The 19,165-nt window shown below is 46.2% G+C and overlaps 1 protein-coding gene across 3 annotated transcripts in view; it reads right to left on the bottom strand.

The window, feature by feature from the left end:
- Positions 1–16,257: 16,257 nt before the first annotated feature.
- SPPL3 (signal peptide peptidase like 3) overlaps positions 16,258–19,165 on the bottom strand; it is a 113,654-nt gene continuing 110,746 nt past the window's right edge. For 2 of the 3 annotated variants that reach the window (XM_067550079.1, XM_067550078.1), the window contains 2 exons: positions 18,373–18,482; positions 16,258–17,599 (listed from right to left, as the gene is read on the bottom strand). In XM_067550079.1, the coding sequence (XP_067406180.1) occupies positions 17,528–17,599; positions 18,373–18,482 (182 nt within the window). In that variant the 3' untranslated portion in view covers positions 16,258–17,527. The remainder of the gene's footprint in view (positions 17,600–18,372; positions 18,483–19,165) is intronic. The other variant, XR_010920210.1, reaches the window with a different exon arrangement.

Genomic DNA, 19,165 nt, shown 5'->3' with positions numbered 1-19,165 from the left:
AACATCTTCACCTACATCCTATCAGGACATTTAAAATCTTGTGTTGCTCTTTCAGGGGACTAAGGGGTTTGTCTTCACTGCAACTGGTAGCTTGAGTTAGTACAGTTGAGCTGGCTGAGCTTGATTGACAGCAGCCACACTTCTAAACAACACTGGAATTACACCAGCAGTACCCAAACTATGGGTTGCGATCACAAGGGGGTCTCTCCATCAGTAAATGGAGTTGTGACAATCCCAAATGTGTGGAGGCATCCACAAATTGTAAAATGGCATCCTCCATCCACACAGTGCGACCTTGCATGTTACATGTGTGACCTGTCACACTGTGCAGAGGACGCTGTTTTAAAGTGACTTCCTGCATGCTTTGTGGAGTCATAGGAAGCAGGATAGCTGAAAACAGGTTCATGCAGGAAAACATTTTGAGTTACGCACAGTGATTTGATAAGCAAAAAACAGGGTTACTTACCAGTAACTGTTGTTCTTTGAGATGTGTTGCTCATATCCATTCCAGTATAGGTGTGTGCATGCCCCGTGCACAGATTCCCGGAACTTTTTTCCCTTAGCTAGCTCCGTATGGTCGGCTCAGGCGCCCCCTGGAGTACCACGCTCATGCCGCGGTACATAGGGCGCTGCCAACCCAGTCCCTTCTTTCTGCAGACTCCGACAGTGGGAACGGAGGGTGGGTGTGGAATGGATATGAGCAACACATCTCGAAGAACAACAGTTATTGGTAAGTAACCCTGTTTTCTCTCTTTGAGCGATTGCTCATATCCATTCCAGTATAGGTGATTAAATAGCCATACCTTGGAGGTAGGTAGGAGTCAACGGTGAGCTGTTCTCATCAGCATGGCCCTGCCGAAGCCCGCGTCCTCTCTCGCCTGCTGCATTATAGTGTAGTGGGACGTGAAGGTGTGGACCGACGACCAGGTCGCTGCTCTGCAGATGTCCTGCAGGGGCACTCTTCCTAGGAAGGCCACCGATGAGGCCTGGGCTCTGGTTGAGTGCGCTGTCACAGGTCCCGGAAGCTGCGTTGATTTCCGGAACGGCGTGGTCCGCTTGATGTAGAAGGCCAAGGCTCGTCTGACATCCAGTGAGTGCCATCGCCGCTCCTCCTCCAAACTGTGGTTTGGGAAAGAACATGGGGAGGAAGATATCCTGGTTATAGTGGAACTGAGACACCACCATAGGCAGGAAGGCTGGGTGGGGTCTCAGTCAGACCTTATCTTTATAAAAGACCGTGTAGGGGGGCTCCAAGGTTAAAGCTCTAAGCTCAGAGACCCTCCTAGCCGATGTAATGGCCACCAGGAAGGCTACCTTCCACGATAGGACGAGCAGCGGACATGTAGCCACGGGCTTGAAGGGGGGGGTCCTGTCAACATGGTGAGGACCAGGTTTAGATCCCAGGGAGGCACCGGGTCACGGACCTGGGGATACAGCCTCTCCACCCCCTTGAGGAACCTAACTGACATAGGGTGGGAGAACAAGAAATGCCCTTCCATTGGCTGGTGAAAAGCAGAGATAGCTGCCAGGTGCACTTTCAGGGAAGCCAGTGCTAAACCCTGGAGCTTTAGGTGGAGCAGATACTCCAAGATTGCCTGTATGGTGAAACGAACAGTGGGATACCCCAGGACTCCGCCCAACACGTAAAATGCTTCCACTTGGCCCGGTACACAACCTGAGGAAGGTTTTCTGCTGCCCAGCAGAATCTGTTGGACCTGCGTCAAGCAGGCTCTCTCTCCCTCCGTCAGCCACAGAGTCTCCATGCCATCAGATGGAGGGAATCCAGGACCAGGTGCAGCAGGCAACCCTGGTCCTGTGAGAGCAGGTCGTAACGCCTCAGGAGCGGAATCGGTGTGTCGATGGACAGGTCGAGCAGCATACTGTACCAGTGCTGCCGTTGCCAGGCTGGTGCAATCAATATCATGTCCGCTCTGTCCCTCTTTATTTTCAAAAGGACCTTGGGCAGGAGCAGAATGGGGGGAAATGCATACAGGAGGGTCCCCTTCCAGCCTAGAAGGAATGCATCGGAGAGGGAGCCTGGCTCGCGACCTCGGAGCGAGCAGAACCTCGGGCACTTCCTGTTCCAGGATGATGCGAACAGGTCCAGTTGGGGAACCCCCCACTTCCGGAAGATTGAAGTCACCACCTCCGGGTGCAGTGACCAGTCGTGGCAGGTTAAGAACGACCTGTTGAGGCGGTCTGCCTCGTCGTTCCTGACCCCCAGGAGGTGAGAGGCAGATATGTGAAAATCATGCCGCACAGCAAAGTCCCAAAGATGAGTAGCCTCCTGGCAAAGAGCTGAGGAGCGCGCTCCCCCGTCTGTTTATATAAAACATGGCCGCCGTGTTGTCTGTAAGGACCTGAGCCATCCTGCCCCTCAGGAAATTGATGAAGACCTTGCAGGCGAAGCGGACTGCCCTGAGCTCTCTGACATTTATATGGAGAGCCCTCTTGTCTGGTGACCATAGTCCCTGGGTGCTCAGATCCTTGCTGATGTGGGCCCCCCAACCTTCGTCTGAGGCGTCTGTTATCAGAGTCTCTGAAGGGAATACCCCTCAGAACCTCCCTGGGGTCCCTCCACCAGTCCAGGGAGGACAGTACCTGGGCAGGAACCGTGACCACCCTGTTCAGCCGGTGTCTGGCCGGTGCGTAGACTGAGGTCAGCCACCCTAGGAGAGACCTGAGCTTGAGATGAGCTAGCCTTACCACATAAGTACATTCTGCCATGTGTCCCAACAGCTGAAGGCAGCGCCTGGCTGTTGTCATGGGGGACCTGTGGAGATCGCTGATTATGGCGGTCATGGTCTCGAACTGAGTCTGAGGGAGGAAGGCTCTGGCCCGGGTGGCATCCAAGGTGGCCCCTATGAACTCTATGCACTGCACCAGGGTGAGAGTAGACTTCTGCTCGTTGATGAGCAGCCCCAGTCTGGTGCATGTGGCGCAGGTAAGAGCCAGGCTGTTCCTCACATGGGCCCTGGACTTGCCCCAGATCAGCCAGTCGTCCAGGCAAGGGAATATCTTAACCCCTCTGCGGCGCAGGTGGGCCGCTACCACTGCCATGCATTTTGTAAACACCCTTGGCATGGATGAAAGGCCAAAGGGTAGGGCTGAAAACTGGTAGTGGCATCCAGCTACCATAAACCTTAAGAACTTTCTGTGACCTGGAAGGATAGTGATATGAAAGTACGCGTCCCTTCAGGTCGAGGACAGCATACCAGTCCCCTGGATCTAGGTTGGGAATGATGGAGGCTAGGGAAACCATATGGAACCTGGTGCACCTGACAAACTTGTTCAGACGGCGGAGGTCCAGAATTGGCCTCAGGCCCCTCTTGGCCTTGGGGATTAGGAAGTACCGTGAGTAGAATCCCCTTCCCCGTTCCTGTGGAGGAACCTCCTCTACCACACCGAGTGTGAGGAGGGAGTTGACCTCCTGTATGAGGAGTTGGTCATGAGAGGGGTCCCTGAAGAGGGACTGGGTAGGGGGAGAGTTCGGGGGGGGGGGGAAGGCCGTAAGTTGTAAGGCATAGCCCTTGAGGACTATGCCAAGGACCCATTGGTCCATGGTAATGGCTTCCCATTCGGCGTGGTATGGCCGAAGCCTTGAGTAAATAACTTGGAGTGATCCAGTGGGAAAGGAGGAGTGCCACCCTTGTGCACCCCGTCAAAATCTTTTATTGGCTGTATTGCCCTTGTTTGGGCCTTGCTGGGACCCCGCAGAGGGCCCTTGTCGGTCGCGGCAACTGGGCACCCGGTACCGATCCTGGCCCCTCCTGGGCTGAGCGGGTCTGGGGGGCAGCCTTGGTGGAGGCTGCGGTTGCCTCTGGCCCTGAGGGCGGGCCTGGCACCTCAAGACCTGGGGGGCGTATAGCCCTAGGGATCTCGGTGGCTCGTGAGTCCTTTAGGGCATGGAGTTTCTCATCTGTCCTCTCGGAGAAGAGGCCGGTGTAATCAAAGGGAAGGTCCTGAATTGACTGTTGGACCTCCTGGGACAGGCCGGAAGCTTGGAGCCAGGAGCAGTGGCACATGACGATGGCCAAAGCAATCGCCCTGCTGCCAGCATCCGCTGCATCACTGGCCGACTGAAGTGCCGCCTTAGCTACCGCCACGCCTTCCTGCGACACAGTGGTGAAGTCAGCGGCCTAGTCCGGGGGCAACCTCGAGCAGAACCTCTGTAGAGAGGACCACAGGTTTAAATTGTATTTCCCCAGGAGGGCCTGATGGTTTGCGACCCTCAGCTGCAGGGCTGTAGTAGAATACATTTTGCGCCCGAAAAGGTCCAGCTTCTTGCTGTCCTTATCCTTAGGGGTGTTGCCCTGGCCATCCTGGCGGTCCCGCTGGTTCACTGCGTCTACTACGAGCGAACCTGGGGCGGGGTGTGTATAAAGGAATTCAAACCCCTCCTTAGGTACACAGTATTTCCGCTCAGCGCCCTTCGAGGTGGGGGCCACTGAGAAGGGGGTTTGCCAGAGGGTCTTGGCTATCTTCATCACCCTCTCATGAACAGGAAGGGCAACTCGTGATGGGCCTGCTGACTCAGAAACCCCAAAGAGGGGGTCCTCCTCCTCCGACAATTCTTTAATCTCTAGGCCGAGATTGTCCGCCACTCTCCTCAGAAGTTCCTGGTGGGCCCGGAAGTCAAAGAGGGGGGGCCTTATGTCCCTGGCCGCCGCCTCATCTGGAGAGGACGACAACGACTGTGGAAGGGCCCCTGTAGAAGGGCCTTCCTCTGGGTCAGACCCCCCTCCGAGGGGTGGTCCTCCTGTGGATGGGTCGGTGGAGGTACTGGCTGGGCCACCGAGGAATGAACTGAGGTGGCCCCTTGACCCATCTGGGTACCCCACGGCCCCCAATATGGCCATTGCCAGGGGCCTTGGGGCCACATAGGTGCAAGCGTAGGAGCCTGCTGGGTCACATCCAGATGTCGCCCCTTGGAACCCGAGCCACTTGACCTGCGCTTGTGGGTCCTGGAAGGGGAGCGGCTCCGGGACGACGATGACCTCCGGTGCCGGCGTCTGCGGTGCCGATGATGGGAAGAGCTGTAGGTGGAACGCCTCCTCCGTCTGGAAGACTTACAGTGACACTTCCCAGATCTGGAGCGGGAGCGGTGACGCCTATGTCGTTGCGATGCTGATCGGGAGCGCAACCTGGCACGCGGTGTCAAGGCAGGCGGAGTTGGGGATCGCTGCCGAGCTGGGCTCCACACCGGAGCCCGAACCATGGTCCCCGCTCGAGGCGGAACTGTAACGTCTTCACCTCGGGCGCTCGTCTCTCAACCGGCCTCGGTGCCGTGGTGTCGAGGAGCTTGATGACTCAGAGTCGGAGCTGGGAGGGGAGCCTGCACTCTCGACCCTCCTCGATCGTCTGGGGGGAGACCTCGACTCCCGTCTCCTCCACCCACCGGGGCAACCCAACGTGGGTTTACCCCAAGATGCTGGTCCCGGAACCCTCGGCCGAGGGGGGACGGAGGCGTGGGCAGGCCCATGAGGGCACATGCCGCAGTGAAAGCCTCCAGCGTCAACAGCCCTTGCAGGGGCGCTCCCCCACCCCCAGGAGTCGGGGGAGGCTCCCTGAGGGGAGATGCCGGTGCCGGAGTACTCTCCACAGCACATGGCTGGGGCATCTCCTACTGTACCCCCTGCTGTCCCTGTAGCAGGGGGGAGTCCACGTGTGTGGCCTTTGGCCGCTTCTTCTTTCTCGGTGCTGACCACGCTGGTGCCGGTGGAGCGCTCCACACCAAGGAGACGCTTGGTGCTGCTGGAGAATGCGACTGATCGGAGTCCGGACGAAGTGCGGACTCCAATAGGATTGCCTTCAGCCTTGCGTCCCTCTCCTTCTGGGTCCGTGGCTTGAAGGACCTACAGATCCTACATTTCTCCTTTCTATGTTGCTCCCCGAGGCATCGGAGGCAACGGTCGTGAGGGTCACTCACGGGGAAGGATTTTGCACACGTGGTGCAGGCTTTAAAGCCAGTGGAGCCAGGCATGGCTCAGCTCTAGCCCCGAAGGGCACTATCTTACTTACACAACTTAACTACGACTAATCATTACGAAAACAATTAACAAGAACTTGAACAACAAAGCTATAGTACTAAGGGATGCTACTTGCGGTATGCAAGAGGCAGACGTTCCAGTAACCGTCACAGGCGGAAAGAAGGAATTGAGGGGCCGCAGGGTCGGCGGCGCCCTATGTACCGTGGCATGAGCGTGGTACTCCAGGGGGTGCCTGAGCCGACCCTACAGAGCTAGCTAAGGGAAAAAAGTTCCAGGAATCTGTGCACGGGGCGCGCACACACCTATACTGGAATGGATATGAGCAATCACTCAAAGAGAGAACAACTGGATTAGCTGCTGAGGAGCGACTGCATCCTCACTGCATTCTTAGTTCAAATATCAGCATCACTCGAGCTTCAAAACCCTCCCAGCATCCCACCCCAAGTGGGCCAACTACCTCAACCACCAATTAACTCACAGTAAAGATGTACATGTGGGGAGAGGGGGAAGGCGGGGACAATAGGAGTTAAGTTAGGGGTAAAATTTGAGTTACAACTTGAGCTAACTGTGCTGTGGAGACGCACCCTAAAAGATCCAAGATCAACAACAGAGTATTTTTGCTAAGTGCTTTGCTCCTGCAGAACTCCCTCGCTACTGAGTTTGAGGAGCTTCAGGACAATGCAGGGCATACATGTTTAACCTGGCTTCTCATGCTATGTCTACACAAGAACTCATGGCTGGCCTGTGCCAGCTTACTGGGACTTGCAGGTCTCAGCTAAGGGGCTGTTTAATTGCAGTGCAGACATTCAGGCTTGGGCTTGAGCCCTGGTTTAGGACCCTGCAAGTTGGGAGGGTCCCAGAGCTAGTGCGAGCCTGAACATCTACACCACAATTAAACAGCCCCTTAGCCCAAGTCAGCTGGCATGGACCAGATGCAGGTGTCTAATTGCAGCATACATAATGCCCTCACTAATTGCATTGTCAGATCCTACAGCTTAAAGACATGGTTGAAGTAGCTACTTAAAACTACCCATTGCTGGGTGCTGAACAGAATAACATACATCAAATTATAAGCTTTTGCTGTATGTAGGCTGCACCCAGCCCAGAGAAGTCACTGACTAACCATGTAGCTATATAAGCACAGTCAACACAGGGTATGCCCAGGCTTTTGAGACTGAAAATTTGAATTACTTCACTGTACTTCCCCTTTCTGTTATCTAAAACATGCCTTACAAAAGGTGGGAAAAGATGATGATGGAAATCTTTTTCCAGCCCCTAACTGCAATTGTAGTTATGGACTGGAACCAGTGTATCTTAATTCTTAAAATGCTGCTGGTTCCAGCATACTGGCCTACTGAATATACTCAAGAGGTAAGTAAACCATGGAAGTGCAGCCATATGAGGCCTGCTTGATGATCTGACTTTATTTACACAGGAGCAAATACTAAGTCTAATTTCCCTTAGCAGCTACTGTTTGCTATCAACTGCTTTTTAAGGTAAATCTCTGCTCCTCAGTGTTTGTTACAGACAAAGCAGGAAAAAACTGCTGCATGTACAAAACTAACAAGTTTTACAAGATTCAGTAGGGTGACTTTAAGAGGAGAAACCTCCCCTCCTCCATCAGGGAGTACTAACCTGCCTAGAACAAGCATAGGTGGGGCCGGCCAGCCTTTGAGAAGAGGCATGTTTAAGGGTGAAGTCATGTTTTTATTTGTCAGTTTATGAGCTGAGCCCAAGCCCAAAAGTTGGGGCCTGGAAAGGGAAAGTCAGGTCATGGACACCTCACACAGGAGGAGAAGAAAGGCACAGCTACACTTTTCATTCCATTTTATAGCACTTTGGCTTTGTGCCCAATAAAGTTGTAAGTGAACAGGAAATTACTGTAGTTACTAGGCAGACTATTGGAAATGATGGGGAAAACCTTGGAGATTTTCACAGAGGTGAGGAAACACTAGCAAACATGCTTGTTCTAGGGCAGGGAGAGCTGGTCAGATGAAAGCAGTTGGGCTGCTCTTGCTTGCGTTGTGTTTGGGGAATTCTTTGGAAGCACTGCTGAAACTGTCTGCATCCCTGCAACTACAGATGGACAGCGGCTCGTCTTAGTATTTTCAAAGTTCTTCCTCCAACCACCCCATATAGAGAGTATATATACCCAGACATAAAGAAGGCAGTCTCTCTATTCAGAGAGTGGTTCACTGCACCTAAACATAGATGCATTTGTCACACATTAGTGAAGACCCCACTGATGTTTTATCATTTCTATTTCTTTAGAAAGCCATGGTATGTTTCCACTGCATAGTTAATTGGGGTAATCAGCACCTGGGTACGAGCAGCCACAAAGGAATTACTGTCGTCAGTGGTGCTGTACTCATCTATGTGGGTCTCTAGGATTTCTAGGGGCATATCCCATGGTTCTTTGTGCTACAGCAAGCTGAGCTACTGATTATCCCTAGTGAACTGTCGGAGAAGATGTCTGTCCTTTTGGGCACATGGAGCAATTGTAGGAAATCATTGGAGGACAATCAGCACTCAAGTGGATTAGCTTGTGTCCTCACAGTCAAATGGATGGGAATAATTAAGAGTAAAAGGATTCCAAGAAAAAACCAACAACCATTTTAGGCTGAATGTCAGGAAAGCATCTCAACAGTAACAGCTATTAGGTTGTGGAATAGTCTCTAAGGGAAGTGATGGCAATTCTACCCCTTGGAACATTTCAAAATAGATTGGACTCAACACAAGCAAATGGACAACAGGAAACAATCCTGCAATAGCAGGAACATTTGAGTAGATGACCCAGTAGTCCTTTTCTATCTAGTTTCTATGGTTCATTAGACTTTTACAGAGAACTGCAGACTGGAATTAGTTTTAGGGGCAGACCAAGCAGATATTACAAAAGACACACTGAAGGCTAACCTCCAATCTTGGAACATTGACCTCAACACCTGGGAGCTCTTAGCCCATGACAAAATACAATGGCACCAGCTCTGCCACCTCCATCTAAAAATTTTGAGAACTCGTGGATTGTTGCAATCAAGGAGAGACATGCGAGGTGTAACAAGCTAAAAGCAGCACAAATTCATCTACAGTTGTCTTCACCTGTGGCACTTGTGGATGAAGCTGCAGGTCCAAAAATCTGTCCTTGGTTTCATCTCAGGACCCACAATAAGTGACTGTAGCTCATCCATCAAACTTGACAGGAGACGCCATAATATAAGAGGTAGCCTCCTCCTCTCCCCCTCCTCACCAAAAGAGGTAAATATTTAGCTGACTAAGGGATCCAGCAGTACATATGTGTTTCCTAATTAATCACAGAAATGCAGGGCTGGAAGGGACCTCGAGAGGTCATCTAGTCCAACCCCCTGCACTGTGGAAGGACCAAATATACCTACACCATATTTGACAGGTATTTGTCTAATGATTTTTAATATTTCTCCTCTTAGCAGAGAGAAGGGCTGCCAACAAAAAGCCCAGGAAGTGTCCTAAGTGAATAGGCATCTGTAAAGTACCACATCAGAGGCAACACAAGGAAAGGCACGATTTTCAAGGATATCCATCCACTGGGCAAAAGGATGAAGCTTTAATACAGTACTTCTGGCATTTGATAGGTTAGTTATGCATCATTTGAATGAAGGTTTTTTTCTCCTTTAAGTTTGCATTATGCACAACTCTGTCCTGCAGTTGTAGCACTGAGCACCAAGTTGCTCTCTAAATCTCTTTGCAATATGGCCTTCTCCCAAGAGGGCTAGTAACAGAGTTTGGAAACAGTGAATAAGCAGGGAGCCAACAGAACTGTTTTCTAATACCACTTGGCTGGACAACAGTGGACATGATGTGTGGCCAGCCTGTCTTTCTAACAGCTTGTCAACACTGGCTGGTCAAGCAGTTGGAAACAGATTTAACCAGAACTCTGTTTATATGGCATTTAAACCCAGATTCTTAACTCTGATTAACTTAAAGTCATTATACACACTTTGGGCTGTAGGGGCACAACCTAATTAAAGAAAACCAAAAATAGGAAGAAAACTAAGATATTGTATGGATAAGAAAACACAGTGGCTTGAACTGTTCTGAGGTTACATTTCAGCTGAACGAATGAAGTGACTTTAATTAAGTTGCAGGTGTTTTCTAAACATAGAAATTCTCATGCAAGACATCAGGAGGAATGTGATCTTACGGGTGACCCATGTAATGAGAAACTTTACAGTCTGATGCTGAATACCCCTAAACAAGCAGTAAGAAGCATTTATCACACAACAGATTTCACATTAGTTTTTAAGTTAACAGCTCCAGACACCCTAGTTCTGGATGATGCGAGTCACATCATATGCTGATGACATCCCATAGAACACTACTGGCAACAGGTGCTGGCTGATAGCACAATAGTATATAAATACAGTTTCACTTACATAATGCTATCTATACATTTTTGCTAATATTCTTTTATATAGCACACTTTTTTAAAAACTGTCCTGTTCAGATGCGATCAACTATCAGATAAATCAAAGTGATCTGCTCGACAGTGCACTGTCAGTTCTGGATTCCACTGAAGAGATGTGTGTCAAACATATGACACCAATCTAAGACACTGGATAGATTTAACCAATTTGAAAAACAAGAGGTGGAAACAACGTAACTACCACTTGTGTTCTAGTTATGATCCTGGACAGCCTTCTGAAATCCAGAGAATCCAAAGCAGCTTGCAGACTGGCCTAACAGTCAGCTTGAGAGATGCCAACAAAATCTGCCAGATCAAAAAGCCAAGGACAGAAAGTACTCTGCTCAGATAAGGCCTGACAGCATAAGGAAATAGGGGATGTTTTTACTTTAAAACTGGAAGAGCTTTGTTTGGCCTATGATTCTTACCCAGAAGAAAAATATTATAAGGGCTTAAAATATATTAAAGTAAAAAGCCTACGAAGGATGCTCTCATCTTTGCAAGTATAACCATTTTGTATTAAGAGCAATTATGCATCAGTGAATCTGTTCCAGAGTTCAGCAAGAGATTAAGCTGTCTCAGGGTACTGCAATAAAAAACCTACTGCACCAAGCCTGAGAGGTAGGACCATCTGACTTGGGCTTGTGGGGCTTGAACTGCAGGGCAAAAAATACCACTGTAAACATTTAGGCTCAGGCTGGAGCCTCGGCTCTAAGACCCACCCCCTCCTGTGGGGTTTCAAAGTCTGGTCTTCAGCCCAAACCTGAATGTTTACACAGCAATTTTTAGCCCTGCAGCCTGAACCTCGCAAGCCCAAGTCAAGCTGACCTGGGTGAGACATGGATATGCCATGAGTCTTTTACTGAAGTGTAGATATATCCAAAGTTCTGTAACTCCTAACAAAATCTGATGTTTTCTTTAGATATGTTGTGAACTGGTCCTGAACATAGCTTTTCATGTCAGTTTTTCCTACCCGCTCAGCAATTCTTAGCCTCCAATGAGAAGGCCATGCAGACAATTCAGTGGATTAGGTGCTAAAACTGTGTTTATTGTTGTATCTGTTCTTTCAACGGGAAGTCAAAAGAAGGTTAGACATTGCAGGACAGAGCTTAGCCACAGAAAAGGAATGACAGAATTTTTTTTTTCTGAATGCTGAACTAATGCTTGTTAAACATCACTTTTACAGCCCAAGACATGCCTCTCTTCTGAGCATAACAAAGAACACTTGTACAGTCTTTCCTGGAAGTGAGCTAAAAATGCCAAGGAGGAAAAACAAAGCTGAGTAGCTGGACTTTTTCCAGTCCTCTTTCACTTGGTCACAGTCAAAGCCATCCTGCTGTTTTGTCTGCTCCAGTCACAACTGCATCATAATTTTAGGGAGATGTATCATTATGATAAAGATAGAAGGGAGGGAGGCCTAGAAGACTGACAGCACATGAGGTGGAAATTAATTTCAGATAGCTAGAAGTGCTGGGAAAATAAAGCCGTGACAGAACGGATCTGAACAGAGCCTCATTAATAAAAACTTGGGCAAATACATGAGCAGCACTCGTGATTACTATATTTCTGAACACTGATATACAGGAAGCCTTCATCATCTCTGACATAGAAAGCTAATAGCACTAAACATGGTTCTACTACAAACACTTCATCCAATTCCTATGAATAAAACAATTTTGAAAGCAGCAGGCTCACAAAGTAGTCCATTTGCCTTGTAACCCAAGACCTAAGGCACCAAACTCTTCTGAAAAAATCAGTGTAACAAAGAAAGTAGAATCCATAGTTTTTTACTTAACTAAACTGAAAGTTTATGCACCATCCATGTTTTTTGTGTCTGAAGCACTATGTTAGCAGAATTGCTGCTGAAGTAGTGAGAGAAACATGCCAGTGATTCCAGTAAGGACTTTTACAGCCCCACTCTTGGATTTTGGTTTGCTCATAATACTCTGCTAAAACCTTTGCCTGAAACATACAAATACCGCTATCTGTTATTGGCTAGGGGTATTTTTTGGCTTTAAGTGACGGATGCTGTTTATGAGTTATTTGGGATGGGGTGCTTATAAATTGGATTGCAGTTGTAAATTGTCTCCTGCAACAGCCCAAAACATTAGAAGACTTAGAAAGTGATAGTTTCCCACCCTCCCCCACTGAATAAGAATGGCTATGCTACTAACACACACACACACACACACACACACACACACACAGAGCTATACTTTCTTAGCATATAATATTTTGGCTCTTTATAGTTTCTCTTGTATACTTGCAAATAAAGTAGTCAAACACTACAAAGCGAAAGAACTTTAGATGACCTGACTACGCAGTGAGACTTCAAAAGCTTGACTGAAGTAGCAATGTCTTGATTACTTATAACTTCCACTAAGTTCTCTTATTTTATACATTTGTTCCACAGACAGCAAATGTAAAGGTTCTTTGTGGAATGCGTACAGTAGTGTGACGTACCACAGCTATGTAATGATACAAGATTTTTGATGACAAACATTAATGGCTTGATCCAAAGCCCACTGAAATCAGTGGGAGTCTTTCAATTTACTTTAATGGGTTTTGCATCAGATACTAACTTACAAGAGAAGCATATTTCATTCTTCTGCAAGTCACATGGAGATACTGAACAAGGAGTACAGAACTTGGATGCAGCCCTTGATCCCTCCCAGATGTTCATCCCTTCTACAATCCCCACTCCAAAAAAAGCACTCAGACCAGACCACCGTCTCGCCTCAGCTACCATTTTCAGCACCACTGGTGGACAGTGCCTATAAAGGTGTTGAAAAATGGTTCCTTCTCATCTATACTAGCAGCTAAACAGTTTTCAGCACCAGTTCAGCAGGACTCATTGCTGACAGTCATTGTCAGCCAAAGGTAACGACAGAACGGGTGTAAACCTCTGGATTAGCAGCAACTGAGGTATGCAAATACTTACAGATTGTAATTGTGCAGACATTCTGAACTGGAAGTTTTACCTGGAGTAGAGAAGAGAATTCACCATCACAAAAGCAAACTGGTAACATTGTTCATTACCAGAATAGTATTCTGTGCATGGAATTTTTTTAAAAAGCTTACCTTTTAATACACAAAGTTTCTTCATTTCTGTGCAATACACCCTCCCTCCCCCAAGGTTTTAGATCACATACAAACTTTCTTAGTACAACTGAAATCTGAGGTACAAAGATAAACAAGCTTTGAAGCAGGCTATTTCTGTAGGTAACAGCTTACTGGAACAAATGCTTCCTAAGCATTATTTCATTTTGGTGAAAAACTTGGGCGGTGGTACCCAACGATTTTTTTTAACTAAACTGCATTGCATGTTTGATCCAGCGTAAGTTTTCAGTAACGATTCTGCATATGAGATGACTCATTTCCAGTGCAAAGCAAGTATCACTATTAGCTATGAAGTGGATGTGTCCAGTATAGGACAAGACTGTTTTACGAAGATGATGTATGAGGCAAGAGAGATTGCAGCAAAGGTTTCTATTAGATGTAGAAGTCGGATCACCTGAGTGTGCAGTCACAAGTCTTACAGAAACCTGCCTCCCAATCTTTCAATCCTCTTAATTTATATTTTAGAAGCTGTTACTAGCTACAGATCATTTGTTTCTTCACTGTCAGCTTCAGCTAGTCAAACAAATCTCAACAAGCTCATATTTTACAGCCTAAATAGGGCTAAAGGTAAAAGGAACTCAACTCAACATATAAGCACCCATTTATTAACAGCAGAAGCAATACAAATTCTTAAAGGGCCAATGGTTTGGTGTGCTGGCTAGTTTTCTCTATGGCTATTAGCAGCAATCGACGCCAATGCTGGTGGAGTAGGTTATCTCCTTTCCCCTCATCACCTCCCAGGACTGCTAAATGAAGAACTTTGAGGGAGACAAGGGGAGAAAGAAAATACAAAAGTTTTATTTTCCTACCTGCTAAGTGGTTTTCTGTTGGTAAGTGGCTATTCTGTCTGAGACAAATCAACATGTAAAATTTTGGGGGAAGTCCTCTCTCCCCCAGCAGCTCTCACACAAGCACCCTCCAGTCAAAGCTGCTCTATATGCTGCATATAGTTTTCATCACAGAAAAACACTTGGGACTATCCTAGACCAAGAGAAAAGTCTTGCAGAAATAATAATAGTTTTATTTTTCTACCTGACAGTGGATTTCTGTTACAGTAAAGAACAGTTCCTTTGAAAGAAGTGGTCAGCAAGAGAGGCCTTCTGTTGCTTTGCTGGGTCTTGGAAAGCCTTTTCCAATATTTCCCTGAGATACTGCCTCTTGAAGGGCCTAGCTAGCCTCTACTTTGCTTGGGAGTCCAACTACCATGACCAAAGCCATTGCCCCACACCCATCACTTGACAACTATGCTGAAGGGGAAAGATACTACGACATTCTCTCTTAAATCAGGATAGACTGATGACTCTTCAATCACATATTACTCTGGTTTCTGCTAGTGCTGTGGGAGGACTTAAACCTTACTTTTTTTCTTTTTAAAAACAGTTTGAATTCCTACTTAATAGGAATAAGATCAAAGTTTTGGTGCAGTATCTAGCAATCTCATAGTTGTTCCTAATTCAGTTTGCAGTCACAAAACCCCTTTAGACATTTGGTTCCATCAAGAGTAGTAGAGGTGGTCTTAATGTGGATGGTGGACCTGCAGAGTCCATTCTGGGGACTGTGCCCCAAACTTCAAGCCTTTACAATTTGTCAATTACTTTAGAGTTTGGAGGAGTGGCTGTGTTTGGTCTTCCTTTGTATCCAGGACACTGACATAAAATGTATCTAGGTGCATAGGAAACGCATGGTTTGCCCCCAGCAGATGGTCTTTTTGGCAGTCATCCTATTCTCGAGTCTTTTCCACAATGGAGTGATTGAGAACTCAGGAGCTCTTCAGTGAGGAAGGCTAAAATCCTTAGAAGCAAGTTCAGCACAATTCAGTTCTTCCTCAAAGAACTTCAATATTCCCCTCCTAAAAAGTGGATGAGCACAGACTTCTTCCATACTATCTGCCTACTATTTTTACTATCTGCATAGCTGGGAAGAGAGGGAGTTTTTTGTTACAGCTTAAGAGTTGAAGAAAAATGGTTTTTTTTCCATTGAATACTCCTCTCCCCTCATTATTTTTACTTATATAATGCCCTGCTGCTTGTGGCAAACTACCCAGATCTGCCAAGCGCTTCATGGATCTAAGCCAGAATGGAGGAAGGTGTCTATTAACAAAACCGTAGATTAAGCTCAGTCCCAAATCCTTTTTCTAAAGGCAAGCAGACTAGCTCTCCCAACCACTCTCTCTATAAGCTTGTTCTATTTGTACCAGGACATAATAAGCAAACTGGAAGAAGATGAGATACATAAGGAATTAGCTACCTCTTAAAAAGCATCCAAGTGTGCAGCCAGTGAGAGAAACCTGGGACTTGGAGTATCTCTGTTTGTAACTTCCCAGAGATGAGTCAACAGCCAAATGAGAGACCACGTGTGGGAGGAAGTAAGGCCCACACAATATGTAATGAGAGCATGTTCAGTGAATTATCAGGAGTCCTGCTGAGTTTTCCTTACCTGTTCACAGTCAGATCCTACTACCAAACAGGATGACATCGCTACTCCCTTGGGGCTAGAAGGAAGTTAGACTTTACTCTTAAATAATCCTGTTTCCCCCTAAGTCAGGCAACAGCAGGCTCCAGAATCCATCAGTTCACTAACTGGAGCCACCAGCTCACAGGTGCATGCTCCAAAACCAGTTTGGCAAAACATTTTAATCTTGGCAGGAGGAGAAAATTTTAGGGCCCTTACAAGTAGTTAGTGTCAGTCAGTTAAATAACATAACCGCAACTGTTTGATTAGAAAAATCCACATTTTAACAGACTCCCATGTACAAAGCGTCAACACACAAACTTTGACCAATCACAGCAACAAAGGACAGTTTTTTTCTCTCTTTTCTTTTTTTTCTTTTTTTAAGGGGCAGGAGTATGGAAAAAATACAGCACACTAATGAAACAAAATGCAAAAAATACAAAAAAATAGAAAAAATGTATTTACAAGTGGTACATTACTATGATCAGAACGCACAAAGACAACTGCTGCTATAATACATGCACTGGGTCAAGAAGGAACTACTAAAAACCTGCAAGGGAAAAGTTCATTAAAAAAAGAAAAGGGTAAGGGGTTTAAACTTTTTTTCTTCCCTAGTTTGCTACATTGATCAAAATCAAATACTCCCCTAAAGTCCATGAGTACAATCAGTACAAATACTACACTGGTTTTTAACTGTGGGTTCAGTTGTGAAGGGGGGAAAAAAACAGCAGCTTATCGTAGATTCATACACAAGAAAGCCATAGTGAGCTGCTCTACATGCTAAAAATTACAGCAAGCCCCTGTCTGCTACATAGCATGATCTTAGCAGGTTTTCCTTTTTATTTATTCATATATATATCTATACGCGCGTGTGGGTGTGTATATATATATGTATAAAAATCGTGCCCTTGTTCACTGCAACATGACATCTGGGTGGAAATGTAACTCGCTACAACAAATTCTTATATGTATATTGTAATAAGTCACTCAATGTCTGTGGATTTAATAAGTCACCTCACACCACAGGAAATATTTAATAAATCAAAAAAGAATATAGTGACAGAGCTTCTGTCTCAGTTCTCTTCAAAACTGAAGTCCAACAGGAAACTGGTCCCAAAGTACTTGAGGGCTCTCTGAAGAAACTTCAATTTGCTTAATTATTTTTCCTTTTAGTGTTCACAAGTTTTTGAATGACTTCATGCCATTTTCAGTTTAAAGTTTGCCTCCTCCTCTCTCGCAAAAGTAACAGTCTGGTACTAATCCATAAAAGAGTGGGAGGAGAAGAGGAAGATGGCTGCAGTTGCACAAAGTGTCCCCAATTCCACATCTGCAGGGAGAAAAGGAATCAAACGGAGCTCCAGAACCTTTGTATTTAAAAAAAAAAAGAAAAAAAAAAAAGAAAAGTCCATTCAAACAAGTTCCATAAACTGGTACCTTTCAGAATACCAGTCCAGCTTTAGGAGACAACAAAACCACAAGTTAAGAGAAAAGGACCAAGGCAGAAGTTTCAGTCATTTTCCATCTAATTCCATCATACTTCCAGGAAACGGGAGCTGCTGGACTTGGAGTGGAAAGGTTCAGACCACATGCGACGTAGATCACCCTAGGGAATTGGAGGGAAGAAAGAAAGCTCTTCAGAAATAGTTCACAGATTTCAGCAACTGTTTAAAGCCCTGTGTGTCAGGTGTGTTTTCTTAAAGCATGTTTGCTGTCTCACAGTTAGGGAAGACTGTACTCTGACACAAGAAGGAAGAAAATGCTCTCCAGACAGAACAAAGACTTGTGAGAAATTGATGCCATTCTACCTGATTGACATTTCTGCTGTGAAAACTCAATGGGCAGTGATATGGGAAATTCTGCTTTTGGTGTGCCATGCTACTTGGAGCAGTAGTTTGCATTTCAACAGAACTTCCGTTTTCAATTTAAATTCCAGGGCTGCTTTCTGGAAAGAGGTAAGCAGGAAGAACCTGCTCCTCTTCCACATTTAGAACGGTGTGTTCATTCTCTCATGATGAATAGGACAAGGACAAACTCACTAAACCACAGCTTGTTTAAACAAAATGGCCTTTACTGCTTTGGAATAAGTTTACTCACTGGGAGTTTAAATATATGATTAATCCTATGTCCTAAATAGGAAATCCACTCTTCACAAAACAGTTCCCTACAATTAAGGCTCATAGCTATAGCAGGGAGAACCCAGCTCTCAATCATGACCATCAGTGATACAAACAGCACATCACATTTCCTCAGAGGAATCAGTGCAATTGTAGGTATACAGAACAGAACCTGCATCCACATTAGGTCCTGCAGAGGAAGATGTAGCAGTATTAGAGCTTGACCTCAACTTCCTGCAGAATACATTCATGCTAATCTCACCTTTAAATAAGCCATGGTGAGGAGCGGCAATAAAGTGAATGGTACCAAGTAGAGCAGGGCGGGCTGTGCGGCCCGGTGAATGCGAGAAGCCACTGTTGCAGTTAACAGACCTACAAGAGTAAAAAACAAAACAAAAAAAGTGATGGTAAGCATCTACTGGTGATAAATGGATGTTCTTATCCACATCTGGATTCCTCCTTCACTGTTCTCTGTTACAGGGGAAGCACTAAGTAGGGACCAGAAGATCTAGGGTACATTCCTACCTTTTCTATAGAGTTGTTCAGCTGTGGGCAAGTCATTTTATCTGTGCCTAAAGTTCCCAGGCTAGATATGAGAAAATTAAATAAAAGAATGGTTTTATTTAAATTGATTTTAAGATTAGACTTGGTATAACTAGAACTTCAAGATTTAACAGTCTCAAGAGTTAACCTAACTATAGTTATACAGTTAGGAACAAAATAGTTGGATAAATGCATCAGAGTGGATTGTTACACGTTCCAGGATATCAACTGAGATTTTCAACCTGGAAGATTGAAACATGAGAGGTCTGATGGTAGGGAGTTCTCATGTCAGGAACCATCTCTTTTCTCAAGCATTTCGCTGAGGGAGCTGGGGTGGAAGGCAGATAGTTTTTAGTTGAGTTTGTCTGGGGGCTTTTTGGTAGGGAATGGTCTTTCCTTTCCATCCCAGAGAGAATTGGAGAAGTTCAATTATGTGCATGCACCTCGAGCTTTATGGAAGAATTTTTATAAGGAGGGAACCTGCCTTGTTACAAAAATAACCCCTAGTTGTA

This window comes from Emydura macquarii, unplaced genomic scaffold (genome assembly GCF_026122565.2).
Source record: "Emydura macquarii macquarii isolate MOO-44397 ecotype Brisbane River unplaced genomic scaffold, CSIRO-AGI_Emac_v2 contig_1254, whole genome shotgun sequence".
Taxonomy (NCBI): domain Eukaryota; kingdom Metazoa; phylum Chordata; order Testudines; family Chelidae; genus Emydura; species Emydura macquarii.
This window is presented reverse-complemented; position numbering and strand designations above follow the sequence as displayed.